Source organism: Podarcis melisellensis, assembly GCF_964234715.1.
Source record: "Podarcis melisellensis genome assembly, chromosome: 5".
NCBI lineage: Eukaryota > Metazoa > Chordata > Lepidosauria > Squamata > Lacertidae > Podarcis > Podarcis melisellensis.
Window position 1 is genome coordinate 94,685,632 of NC_138537.1, and position 12,458 is coordinate 94,698,089.

A 12,458-nucleotide genomic window follows, 5' to 3' on the forward strand; every position below is an offset into this window, starting at 1 on the left:
TTATTGGCCGAGGGAGCCAGCATACAGCTTCCAGGTCATGTGGCCAGCATGACTAAGCCGCTTTTGGCAAAATCAGAGCAGCGCACAGAAACACTGTTTACCTTCCCACCGGAGTGGTACCTATTTATCTACTTGCACTTTGACATGCTTTCGAACTGCTAGGTTGACATGAGCAGGGACCGAGCTACAGGAGCTCACCCCATCGTGGGGATTCGAACCACGACCTTCTGATCAGCATGTCCTAGGCTCTGTGGTTTAAACCACAATGCCACCCGCATCCCAACGAGTCAGTATTCTACCATGAATTCTCACCCCACCCCTCCCTGCCACAGACACATGCAATCTGAGGTAGGAGGTATAGAGCAGTTTTGCTATAAAGCTCAAATGCTATTTGTGTGAACGTGAGTGTGTAGCTGTGTACACGTTGCTAAGGTCTCGCCCTGCTTGAATATGGATGAATGAGAGCAGAACCAGTTAAAACCTGAAACTCTGAAGATGGTTCTAGCTGTTTGTTCTTCAGGGAGAGATGATGGAAGCAGAGGACGCAGTCGTTTGCCAGGAAGGAGCTGTGAAACCTCACTTGCTCCTTCATTTCTCTCCCTCTCTCCCTCCCTCAACTCTTCTTTCGGTTTAAGCCAAACCCTGTCCTTGGAGTTCATTAACCAAAGGGTGTGGTTTCACATGTTGTATTTGTAACTTCACATTCCACACCGCTACCTAAGCTCCACCCTTGCAATTCCCCTTATGGTTTTTTTGGAGAAAGGTAACCTGCATTAAAATGTTTTCAAATCAGGCTGGTTGCCGTGTAGCTTCATTTCTGAATCGGACAACATTTTAACCTGTTCAGAAGTCTCACACTCATGCAAGTGAAATATGGTGAACAGGTCATGAACTAAAAATGAACCTGGCAGCCAGAAAGTCAGTAAAACCAGGGCTTTTTTTCCAGCCAGAACTGCCCAGAACTTAGTTCCGGCATCTCTCAGGTGGGCACCATTGCCATTATAAGAGAACAAGGGAGGTGTTCAAGGTGAGTTCGGTGCACCTCTTTTTCTAGAAAAATAGCACTGAGTAAAACCAAACTTAAAGGGATGCAGGTGGCGCTGTGGGTTAAACCACAGAGCCTAGGACTTGCCGATCAGAAGGTTGGCAGTTCAAATTCCTGTGACGGGGTGAGCTCCCGTTGCTCGGTCCCAGCTCCTGCCAACCTAGCAGTTCGAGAGCATGTCAAAGTGCAAGTAGATAAATAGGTACCGCTCCGGCGGGAAGGTAAACGGTGTTTCTGTGCACTGCTCTGGTTTGCCAGAAGTGGCTTAGTCATGCTGGCCACATGACCCAGAAGCTGTCTGCGGACAAACGTCGGCTCCCTCGGCCCATAGAGCGAGATGAGCGCCGCAACCCCAGAGTTGGTCTCGACTGGACCTAATGGTCAGGGGTCCCTTTAAAACCAAACTTAGTACAGCTCAGCTGTCATCCATTCCACTCGCACTGTGTTGCCTAGGAAGATGAAGGGCTTAATAGAGAATAAAGAGGATATACAGTGGTACCTCAGGTTAAGTACTTAATTCTTTCCGGAGGTCCATACTGAACCTGAAACTGTTCTTAACCTGAAGCACCACTTTAGCTGCCTCCGCACTGCCAGAGCAAAATTTCTGTTCTCATCCTGAAGCAAAGTTCTTAACCTGAAGCACTATTTCTAGGTTAGCGGAATCTGTAACCTGAAGCATATGTAACCTGAAGCGTATGTAACCCAAGGTACCACTGTACATTGTGCAGAATAATACTTTGTGCATTTGTGCAACATTTTAGAGCATTCAAAACACTTCACATGCACAATCGCAATATTGTACAGAATATCTAAGCCTTCCCTTGCACTGCCAAAAGAAAATTTACAGTCCAATCCTAGCAATGTTTACAGAGAAGCAAGTTCCACTGACTTCAGTAGGATTCACTTCCTTCCTAATATGTATGCTTACAATGTCAAGGGGGGATGTGTGAGGCGGCCCGGCCTTGCCGGCCCAGGCTCCTTTGGGAAGGGCAAGATATAAAATGCAATGAATAATAATAGCAGCCTCTTGGTTAGAGCTCTGGGTCGGGCCCTACCTTGCTTCGAAGGGTCCCTGCCTCAGACCCCGCATAGGAGCAACATTTGGAAATCCAAATATTCAGTCCTCCCATTGACTTTCATTGGGAAAATCAAGACAACAATGAACTGCTGGTTTTTGCAATTGGTACATGACATTTGGAGAAAGCGTGTTCTCCCTAAAATGAGAGCACATGTTGCGGTGGGGTCTGCCAGGCCAAACCTCTGTTGCCAGGCAGGTTAAATGGTTATTGCCTGTTGCAACAATCGGATGACCGGTTGCTGGGGCAAATTGCATGTTGCAAATTAGGTGGGTGGGACCAAAGGCTTTAAATATCGGGGCACTCTGCTTTTGTTTTCTGTTTCGCAGAGTGCATTGGATCACCCGCCCTCCTTGTGTTCCGGTTGACCTTAGTATGCCTGTCATGGGGTCATCTGCCGTTGGGGCAGGGACCTAGTAGGAATTTTGTCCATTTGGCTGATTGGCTGGTGCCATTTGGTTTTTGCCTACTACTTAGCAATTTGTCACAACTTGTAAGCTTGCAGTTAGGCATTGGTTATAAAAATTGGTGGTGGAGGGGTCAGGATAGGCTGAGCCTGCCCCTCCAATGGTGCTGAAGGGAATTCTGTTAAAGGAATCCTGGGGCTTGCCACGATTTCGTCCAATCCCTGTCATGGGACCAGGGCCGGCAAGCCTTGGGGAGCTGGTTGGGTGAGCGGTGAGGGACTGTCACTCAGCTCAACTGATCCCCAACATTGTTTTCCCTTCACTGGCTTCCGAGGGAGTTCGGATAGTCAGTTCTGTCCCAGGTGGGGGGACAGATAGTCATAACCAATGCCTAAGCAACCACTCACAGATTATGTATTTTAATAAAGTTGTGGCCAAAATTATGCCAAAAGCCTTAAACAAAAATTATGTGTGATTTGTGAATTATTTTGAGGGGTGGCTTGGAGACCTCTACACGCAAACTGTAGCTCCTCAAGGGGGAATTAATCCTGCAAATTTTCAGACAGGTAGGCCCAGCGGTGTGTCTCTCCCCCCCCCCCACTAGACCTCATGCTTCCCGAACTCCATGGTTGGCCACCTTAGCCTCTTGGGAAGGGGAAACTGAGAGCTAGCTGGGGGGGGGGGGATCTGCTGCATTACCACTGTTTTGCCCTTGCTGCCTGATAGCTGGGACATGGCTGCCCTCTGGCCTGAGTGAGATTGACCAGTGAAGCTTCTTCAAGTGTTGGAGCAAATTGTTGGTGGTGTAATGCCCTGCTACTTCCCCCCATTCAAAGTGATGGCAGATATAAATGGTGGGATCCATTCCCACCTTGCAGGGGACCCACATCATGTTCTGCAACTTGTGTGGAGAATCAGGCTGGTGGCTACTCTCACTCTGGAGGCTCAGAAGAGGACCAGTGTAGGGCTTAGTCGCGGGTGTGTGTGTGTCATCACAAGACCATTGGGGTATCTCCTGATGGCACTGGAGAGGGTCCCAGCTGCTCCGCTGTGCTCTTGACAGAAGCACTGTTGCCTGCTGTCCATCAGTGGGTCAGGGTGAGGACCCCTCTCCTCTCCCACCAATGGTCCTGTCAGCTTGCTGCTGCTATTGCTTCCTGCCTCCTGAAACAATCTCCTGGCAGCTGGACCACTGGTCTTTCAGCCTGACTGGGTGACAAGAGTAAGTCTGACCACTGGTGAAGATGTAACTGGCAGCAATTCTGCCAACTCTGGCCATGGTGGCAACATGGAAGCTTCATAGAAGAATCCATAGGCTGTAGAGAAGAATCATAGAATTGTAGAGTTGGAAGGGAGCCGGAGGGTCATCTAGGTTAGGCATAGGCAAACTCGGCCCTCCAGTTGTTTTGAGACTACAATTCCCATCATCCCCCTGACCACTGGTCCTGTTAGCTAGGGATGATGGGAGTTGTAGTCCCAAAACATCTGGAGGGCCGAGTTTGCCTATGCCTCATCTAGGTCAACTCCCAGCCATGCAACTAAAGTATCCATGACAGATGGCCATCAAACTGCTTAAAAAAGTTCTAATGAAGGAGCGTGCACCACTTTCCGAGGGTTTCCGAGGGCACAGCACTCTGTCAACATTGGGATGCTGGCTGCCATTTTGAATCAAGATAACATACCAAAACGTGAGTGGCCCAACTTTGTCCATTTCCTGACACAGATTTGGCCAAACTCAACTTGAGTTTTCTTTCTCCCCTGGCAACGGGCTGGTTCACACACTTGATGATTATCTGTAGCATCAAGTGAATACGTTCCCTTTCTTTATTTCATAAAAATTATACATGGCTTGATTTTTTAATTTATTTTAAAAATCCTTTCAAGATGAAAAAAATTACAACCCTACTTTAAAACATACAAAAGTGAAAACACCAATACATTAATATTACCCCAACTTTCTACGCATCTGGGTAGGCTTCTTTAAGGAAGAAAGTTTATGGCAGGGACCAAAAATAAGCAGAAGGAAGGTGCCTTCTCAATAAGCAGGGAGTTCCAAAGTTTTTACAAATGCAGAACAACTATTTATGTTGCACTTGTAGGAGTGCCAATCAAAGAGGTCAAGTGGGCACATGTGGGACAATGTGATGTCGTAGGTAAATTAGTCCCAGGTTGTTATGATTACATATGCTAATACAGTCATACCTCGGGTTGAATATGCTTCATGTTGTGCACATTCGAGTTGTGCTCCGCGGCAACCCAGAAGTAACGGAGCGTGTTACTTCCGGGTTTCGCCGCTCACGCATGCACAGACGCTCAAAATGATGTCACGCGCATGCGCAGAAATGGCGAAAAGCGATGCGCACGTGCGCAGACGTGCCATCGCTAGTTACGTTTGCTTCTGGATGCGAACGGGGCTCCGGAACGGATCCTGTTCACATCCCAAGGTACCACTGTAATAACACCTTGAAATTGGCCGGGCAGCAAATCAGCAACCAATGCTGAGCACAGGTGTTATATGAGACAGGGCCTCACTCCAGTCAGCAATGGTGCTGCAGCATTCTTCACTAACTGAAGCCGCCTGATTAAGCGCATGGGAAGCCCCACATCAAGCACATTGCAATAATCCATTCTTTCAGTAAGCGACACATGAATTCCTGTGGCTAGGTGTTTGTGACTCAGCCGTCACAAATCACCTCACGTCACCTCAAATGCCGTGTTTTGCATTTCACACATTCAGCTGCTAGTCATCCAGTAGTGATAAACGGTGCTTGTGAAATCTCAATAGATCAGGAGCCTTGTGGACAATCGTGGACAATCCTTTTGTGTGTGTAATTCAGCAATAAACATGTTCTTTACATGTCATGGCTTCAGTTGGAATCTGCTGAAACGGATAAAGATCACTAGCAAAATATGTGCCATTATGATTTGAGGGGGAGAAATGGAAAAGAGGCGTATCATACTGGGCCCTGGAAGAAAGGAAAGGAGGAGAGACAGAGACACAGTGTCTATGGAAATGACAGATCCACCAGTGTTTTTAGCCAATGAGTGATGTGAAGAGCTGCAATGGGTAAATGAGTTGTTTGGACACCAGGTAATATCAATCCCTACCAGGGTCCTGCTCGGCATAGTTCATAGCATCTCTGAGTTATTCAAGCCCCTTCGCCACAGCAAGGCAGTGATCCATGAAGGGATCCGTATAGTTAAAGCCATGGTTTTTCCAGTAGTGATGTATGGAAGTGAGAGCTGGACCATAAAGAAGGCTGATCGCCGAAGAATTGATGCTTTTGAATTATGGTGCCGGAGGAGACTCTTGAGAGTCCCATGGACTGCAAGAAGATCAAACCTCTCCATTCTGAAGGAAATCAGTCCTGGGTGCTCACTGGAAGGACAGATCCTGAAGCTGAGGCTCCAAGACTTTGGCCACCTCATGAGAAGAGAAGACTCCCTGGAAAAGACCCTGGTGTTGGGAAAGATTGAGGCCACAAGGAGAAGGGGATGACAGAGGACGAGATGGTTGGACAGTGTTCTCGAAGCTACCAGCATGAGTTTGACCAAATTGCGGGAGGCAGTGGAAGACAGGAGTGCCTGGCATGCTCTGGTCCAGGGGGTCACGAAGAGTCGGACACGACTAAACGAATAAACAACAACAACCAGGGTCCTACCAGGGCCATATCTATAAAGGTGCAATTGGAGTAACTGTACCAAGAGCCAATTGCTTTCTGGAAGCAGCTCTGGGGGTAGCAGAAGAAACACTGTAGTACAGTGCCCACAAACCCCACCTCTTAAAGGACACCATCGTCAATGGTATTGAAAGCCTCTGAGATGCCAAGAAAAACTAGCAGGGTCACACTCCCCACATCTCTCTCTGGAGATAGAATTCTATCCGGAGATAGAATTTCAATCTGTGACCACTGAGATCTATTCCAAGTTACTCATCAGCACTCTCAGTAATAATAATAATAATAATAATAATAATAATAATAATAATAATAATAATAATTTATACCCCACCCATCTGGCTGGGTTTCCTCAGCCACTCTGGGCGGCTTCCAACAGAATATTAAAATACAATAGTCTATTAAACATTAAAAGCTTCCCTAAACAGGGCTGCCTTCAGATGTCTTCTAAAAGTCTGGTAGTTGTTTTTCTTTTTGACATCTGGTGGGAGGGCGTTCCACAGGGTGGGTGCCACTACCGAGAAGGCCCTCTGCCTGGTTCCCTGTAACTTGGCTTCTCGCAGCGAGGGAACCGCCAGAAGGACCTTGGCGCTGGACCTCAGTCCTTATGCCTGCAGTACATATTACCAACTGAAGGGATACAGACCCCACAAGGTGCAGCACCATTGCTAGGAAGCTTCAAGAGATCCAGCACCAGTTACACTTTCTGGTGACCTGAGCTGCTCCTCCAGAGTCATCCTGTTTATAGGATGGTCTTTGATAGCTGCTAATTCAGACAGCCAATGAATGCTCAAGGCCTCTCGTTGGCATGAAAATGCTTCTGGAAGGAAGCGTGAAGAAAGCTGCTAGGCCTCTTGCCCAATATACACTCTCACACCGTGACTTGTCTGCCTCAGGAACCTGGCATGAGATCCAGACTTGGTGGACCAAAGAGCAGCAAAACTCCTTCCAGCTGTGATACTTAGCATGTAGAGAGCACCTTCAGGTGTTCAAAAGGCTTCAAGTGTATGATTACCTTGCTGTAATCATTACAACACTCCTACAAAGCAGGTCCCTATCAATCCCATATTGCACGAAGGGGGCCAAGGCAGATAGCAAAGCTACTCTAACAACTCATGCACACTTAGCTTTGCTCCACATTTCTAGGTACAGTTCTGTGCTTTAAAGCTCCCTGTCTGAGTGCTTTTTTTGTGGGAGGCACTGCTTTCCTCAGAAAAGCTTACTCATTGCAACTGAATCAGTGCAAATGGCAATCTGCGGAAAACCTGAATGGCCACTTGTTCCGATTCAGCAGTAAAGAGCAGCTTTTCCTTGAGGAAAGTGGCAGGGGTGGGGGAAAGCACTCAGACATGGACCAGGAAATCAGAGGCTTGTGCATGTGACACATGGGGCAAAAAGTGAGTGTGTAAAGTGAGTTTATAGAAGAAGTGAGCTTTGAAGTATGGACCTCCTCCAATTGACATAGCTCAGTGTCTTAGCCACAATCGTATACAAGCCAAGTACCATAAGTGTCTGCTTTGTTCACTAGCCTCTAGGGCAGCTGGATTTTGCTCACTAAATTCTTAACCGCTGCTCAGCAAAATGATGGAGAATGTTTATTTTCCATTTCAAAGCAACCTCTCTTACTAAAATGCAGGTTAAAAAACACCAAGCGGATGGATAATAAAACATGCTGTGTCCGTTCAAAATGTTTCACATACATTATTTCAGCAACACTTAACGGCACCCTGTAAGACTTGCCAGTATTATTTCCCCCATAAACACTGAAACAGAGACAAGGAAGGCTTATCTGAGCCTATCTAGTAACTTTTATGCCAGAAGTAGGATTTGCACGATGGGTTTTCCAGTTCATAGCTGGACCAGAAAGTACCAGGACTTGTTCTGAGTACTATGATGCTAATTCTAGTGAAAAATTATACTTATCATGTATATAGCACATTCAGGGGTTCAAAATGCTTCACTGAAGTAGCAAAGAGCACCAGGGCTTCTTCTGAGTATTATGAAGCATAGCTTAGCTATTGTGCTACAGTAGTTGTCCTAATGCAAGAAGAACAAACCTATCCATTCTGAAGGAAATCAGCCCTGAGTGCTCACTGGAAGCACAGATCCTGAAGCTGAGGCTCCAAGACTTTGGCCACCTCATGAGAAGAGAAGACTCCCTGGAAAAGACCCTGATGTTGGGAAAGATGGAGGGCACAAGGAGAAGGGGACGACAGAGGACGAGATGGTTGGACAGTGTTCTCGAAGCTACCAGCATGAGTTTGACCAAACTCCGGGGGGCAGTGGAAGACAGGAGTGCCTGGCGTGCTCTGGTCCATGGGGTCACGAAGAGTTGGACATGACTAAACGACTAAACAACAACAAGTTGTCCTAATGCCTTGCCGGATCAGACCAAAAGTCCATCCAACTCAACAGTTTGTCTGCAACAACCACCAGGCTCAGGGAAGACATAAATATATGGCCTTCTCTTCTTAGGTATTTCCATCAGTGGGCAATACCTTATAGGTTCCCCATGCCTATAAGAAGCACAGAGTTCTTCAGTATGTAACTCACACCCTGTACAAAGCAATTAACTCAAAATCTGAGACCCCAGCCGAGTAATTCAAAATACATGTTACCTTCTTTGGCCGCCTCCGGTAGCAATGCATCCTGTTCTTTGTTCCTTTGTATCCCATTTGCTCTAATCCAGTAATGCACACAAGCCACACACACAATGAGGTCTATGAGAATTCCAGAGGACATCCCCTTGCCCCTAAGCAAGGGTTTAGGGGCCAGGCCTGCATCAGCGAGACAGTCTTACTCCACTGCTTGGCAGAGGAAGGAGGGCTTGGTAGTTGATGCAAGCACACGGGGTTTTGTAAGCAAGGTATCCGTGAGTGCGGATCCTGCAGGATAAGCCAAGAGGGAGCCTGGGACAGGGCTCGTAGCCAGCAGAATGTTCAGAAGCTACCGTTGCGGAGTTGTTCTCTCCCCCGTCTTCCTGCATCACATCCGAACAGGGAAATAAAAGAATCCAGCTCTGTTTGCTTACAGCTCCTTTCTGGAGCCACTCCTTCATTGTGCCTGAGCGGAAGCCAGGACATTGGGCAACGCCGAAGGTCGAGTCTAAACACCAGCAAGCTATGAGTAAGTTGCATTAAAAGTATATGCCATTTCTATTCTTGGAGGGTTTTTTTCCTCCTCCTGTGACATCAGCATCAGGAAATTTCACCACACTGAGCTGCACTCCACGTTTGTGGCTGCAGCAGACGGTGGGGGGAGGGGGCAGCACAGGAAAAAGAACAATCGGTTGGTAAATAGGAAACTTTCCACACTGAATAGGGAATGAGCAGAAAGTCACCCAGTTCACGTCTGAATATAATCTGTGCTTCTGATCAAAATACACAAACTGAAATGAACCTTTGAAAGTTGAACTTCTTCCAGTTTTGCAGTGCAGCTCTCCAAAGTGTGGGAAAAGTATACATTGAGGGAAACTCTGTACATAAAATACATACATTACTGCAAATAATGTACAATATTGTATTATATGCTGGGAAATTGCTTGCAAAAATGCACAAGAGGTGTGTGAATTTTCATGTGAACTTTTTTTTTTAGGAACAAATTGCCAACTGATGCAGAAATGGAAAAATGGGAAACTGAAATTGACAGATTTGTCAGTTTCCGCTGTTGAAGCCAGCCATGAGTGGGCTGACACTGACTTGCAAGTCTTGTTCACCATCATGGCCTGTTGCATTGTGCAGAGGCGACACACACTGAAACTCCAGGCAGCCAACACCAAGATGCTTTGGAACACACTTAGGGCAGAGATTTCAACCTTCTGGCGTCCATGGCTCCCTTGACCAAATGCAATCACTCTGCAGCATCCCTGTGGGGCTCAGGAGCCCAGATAGGACACCCTTTGCCTGCAGAGCTGGTAGCTTCTCAACCTTTTTCGAACACCCTCCCCTGGGGAGTGTTCCTTCAGCCTTCTCTCCTCTCGCCTCTCCTTGGGAGTCCTCTGGGCGGGCAGCTGCTTCTGTCCCTGAGTCTCTGAGCTGCCCCTGCCCCAAAGAGAACATAGAGTGCAACCATTTGCCTGCGGCGCTTATAGCCAGGGCTGCAGCAATAAACAGCTGTGCAAGCCTTTGAGAGGCAGACACATGAGAGGGCATCAGAGGAGGGAGGGAAGGAAAGAGGGACAGAGGCCAGTGTTGCCCGCAGAACACCTGACCATCATTCAAGGCACCCCAGGGTGCCACAGCACACTGGTCGATAACCACTGACTTAAAGGTGGACAAACGCTGGCTCCCTCAGCCTATAGAGCGAGATGAGCAAGCAACCCCAGAGTAAAGGTACCCCGACCGTTTGGTCTAGTCACGGATGACTCTGGGGTTGTGTGCTCATCTCGCTCTATAGATCAAGGGAGCCAGTGTTTGTCCACAGACAGCTTCCGGGTCATGTGGCCAGCACGACTAAGCCGCTTCTCACGAAGCAAAGCAGCACACGAAAACCCCGTTTACATTCCCGCCAGAGTGGTACCTATTTATCTACTTGCACTTTGATGTGCTTTTGAACTGCTAGGTTGGCAGGAGCAACGGGAGCTCACCCTGTCACGGGGATTCGAACTGCCGACCTTCTGACCGGCAAGCCCTAGGCTCTGTGGTTTAGACCACAGTGCCACCCGTGTCCCTCAACCACTGACTTAGGGAGAAGCATTCAAGCAGTAATTATCTTCATGACAACCAATCAGTCTTCTTAGCAAAATGATTGTGCACCATCATGCACTCTCCTTGCTCCACCAACAGGACCCCCTAGATCAGGGGTGATGAGCTGCCTGTCTAATGGGTGAGCACAGCCCTTCAAGAATCTCTAGCCAGCCTTGGCAACTCTCTCCAAGCCACACTCCTCAGGCCATGCCCCTCTCTGGCCCTGCTCAAGTTCTTTTGCCTGTGCAGAATGCATTCTTAGACTGTGGTGATGCTTTTTCATTGGCGGAAAGGCACGTGGAGGTGTGTGTGTTTGTATGTGTTTACATGCATGCACAGCTCTATTGCATGGCTGGAATGCAGCCCATGGTACGAAGGCAAAAGACGTTTCCCTTGCTCTGCCCACCTTTGCCTCTCGCCTCACCCACCAGTGGCATGCAGCGCATGATGGAATGTAGCCCTCTGGCTGAAACACCCCTGCCAGAGACCAGGGTGTTCTCTCCTCCCCCAGCATCCCTCAGCTGGGCTCTGGGCAGGGCATGCTACATCATGACAGCTGGAAGGATAGTGATTTATTAAATGTATTTGGCTGATCATCAAAAAATAATCTAGGTGGCTTAGAAAGCAAAAAACAAACACCGTACGTACAAAACAAAACACAAAGTATAATGATTAAGACAGTAAAAAGCAACGGCATAAAGCTTTCCTTCCAGTGGAGACGGAATAAAACCATGCGCAACTCAGCATAAAACCACACAAAGAGTTATTTAAAACCACATATTTAAAAGGGACAGTGCAGGGTTGATTTTAGAAATGCAAACTTGAAAGGCCTGAGTAAATGAAGTGCTCTTCATCTGGAACGAAAAAGGTGATGAAGAATGTCTCAGGTGGCCCTCCCCCGGGGAGGATGTTCCTAGTGATGTTAAATTCCTGAGAATAATCTTTTGTATTATTCTCGAGAATTTAACATCACTAATTGTTCCAAAAGGAAGGTGCCACCACCGAGAAGTCCCTCATTTTCCTAGCTATCCACCTCACACCGCTTGTCGGAGGACTTCAGGGATGGGAAATGCATTTGGCCTGTATTTTAGTCCAAACCAACCTAATGTGCACATCCTTTCCCAGTAAGCATATTTGCCATCATATTTTATAACGTAGCTCTACAGCCAACCAATATGCATAAGAATGCATTGTTTTAGCGATCCCCCCTCCCAAATGCATATATTAGACACAATGGTGTATAAAATGTCAATATCAGGAGACAGGCACCGAAAAATGAATACAATTTTTGTGCAGACTTTTAAAAAAACAAATAAAGGTTTACAAATAGATTTGGAAGTGTGTTGACCTTAAGAGTGGAAAAATGAGAAATGTAGAGAAACAGAATCTGACAGATTTGTCTCTCCTCAGTGGATATGGATCAAGCTTCCTGCAACTGACAAAGGTAAAGGTAAAGGGACTCTTAACATACTTCTGTTGTGTCTCCCCCCTCACACTAGGCTTCATTGCCTGAGCCCGCTCTTTCTACGTGCCCTCCCACCATTACATATTGCTGAAGTCTCTTCTCC

At 47.2% G+C, this 12,458-nt stretch overlaps 1 protein-coding gene across 2 annotated transcripts in view; it reads right to left on the minus strand.

The window, feature by feature from the left end:
- The window catches only part of ARHGEF5 (Rho guanine nucleotide exchange factor 5), a 65,786-nt gene that overhangs the window by 37,218 nt on the left and 16,110 nt on the right, over nucleotides 1–12,458 (minus strand). The window contains exon 1 of one of the 2 annotated variants that reach the window (XM_081911689.1): nucleotides 8,824–9,334. The exons of the other annotated variant lie outside the window; for it this stretch is intronic. Coding sequence (XP_081767815.1) covers nucleotides 8,824–8,880 — 57 coding nt within the window. The 5' untranslated portion in view covers nucleotides 8,881–9,334. Of the gene's footprint in view, nucleotides 1–8,823; nucleotides 9,335–12,458 lie in introns of those variants that run through there. 2 annotated transcript variants of the gene reach the window in all.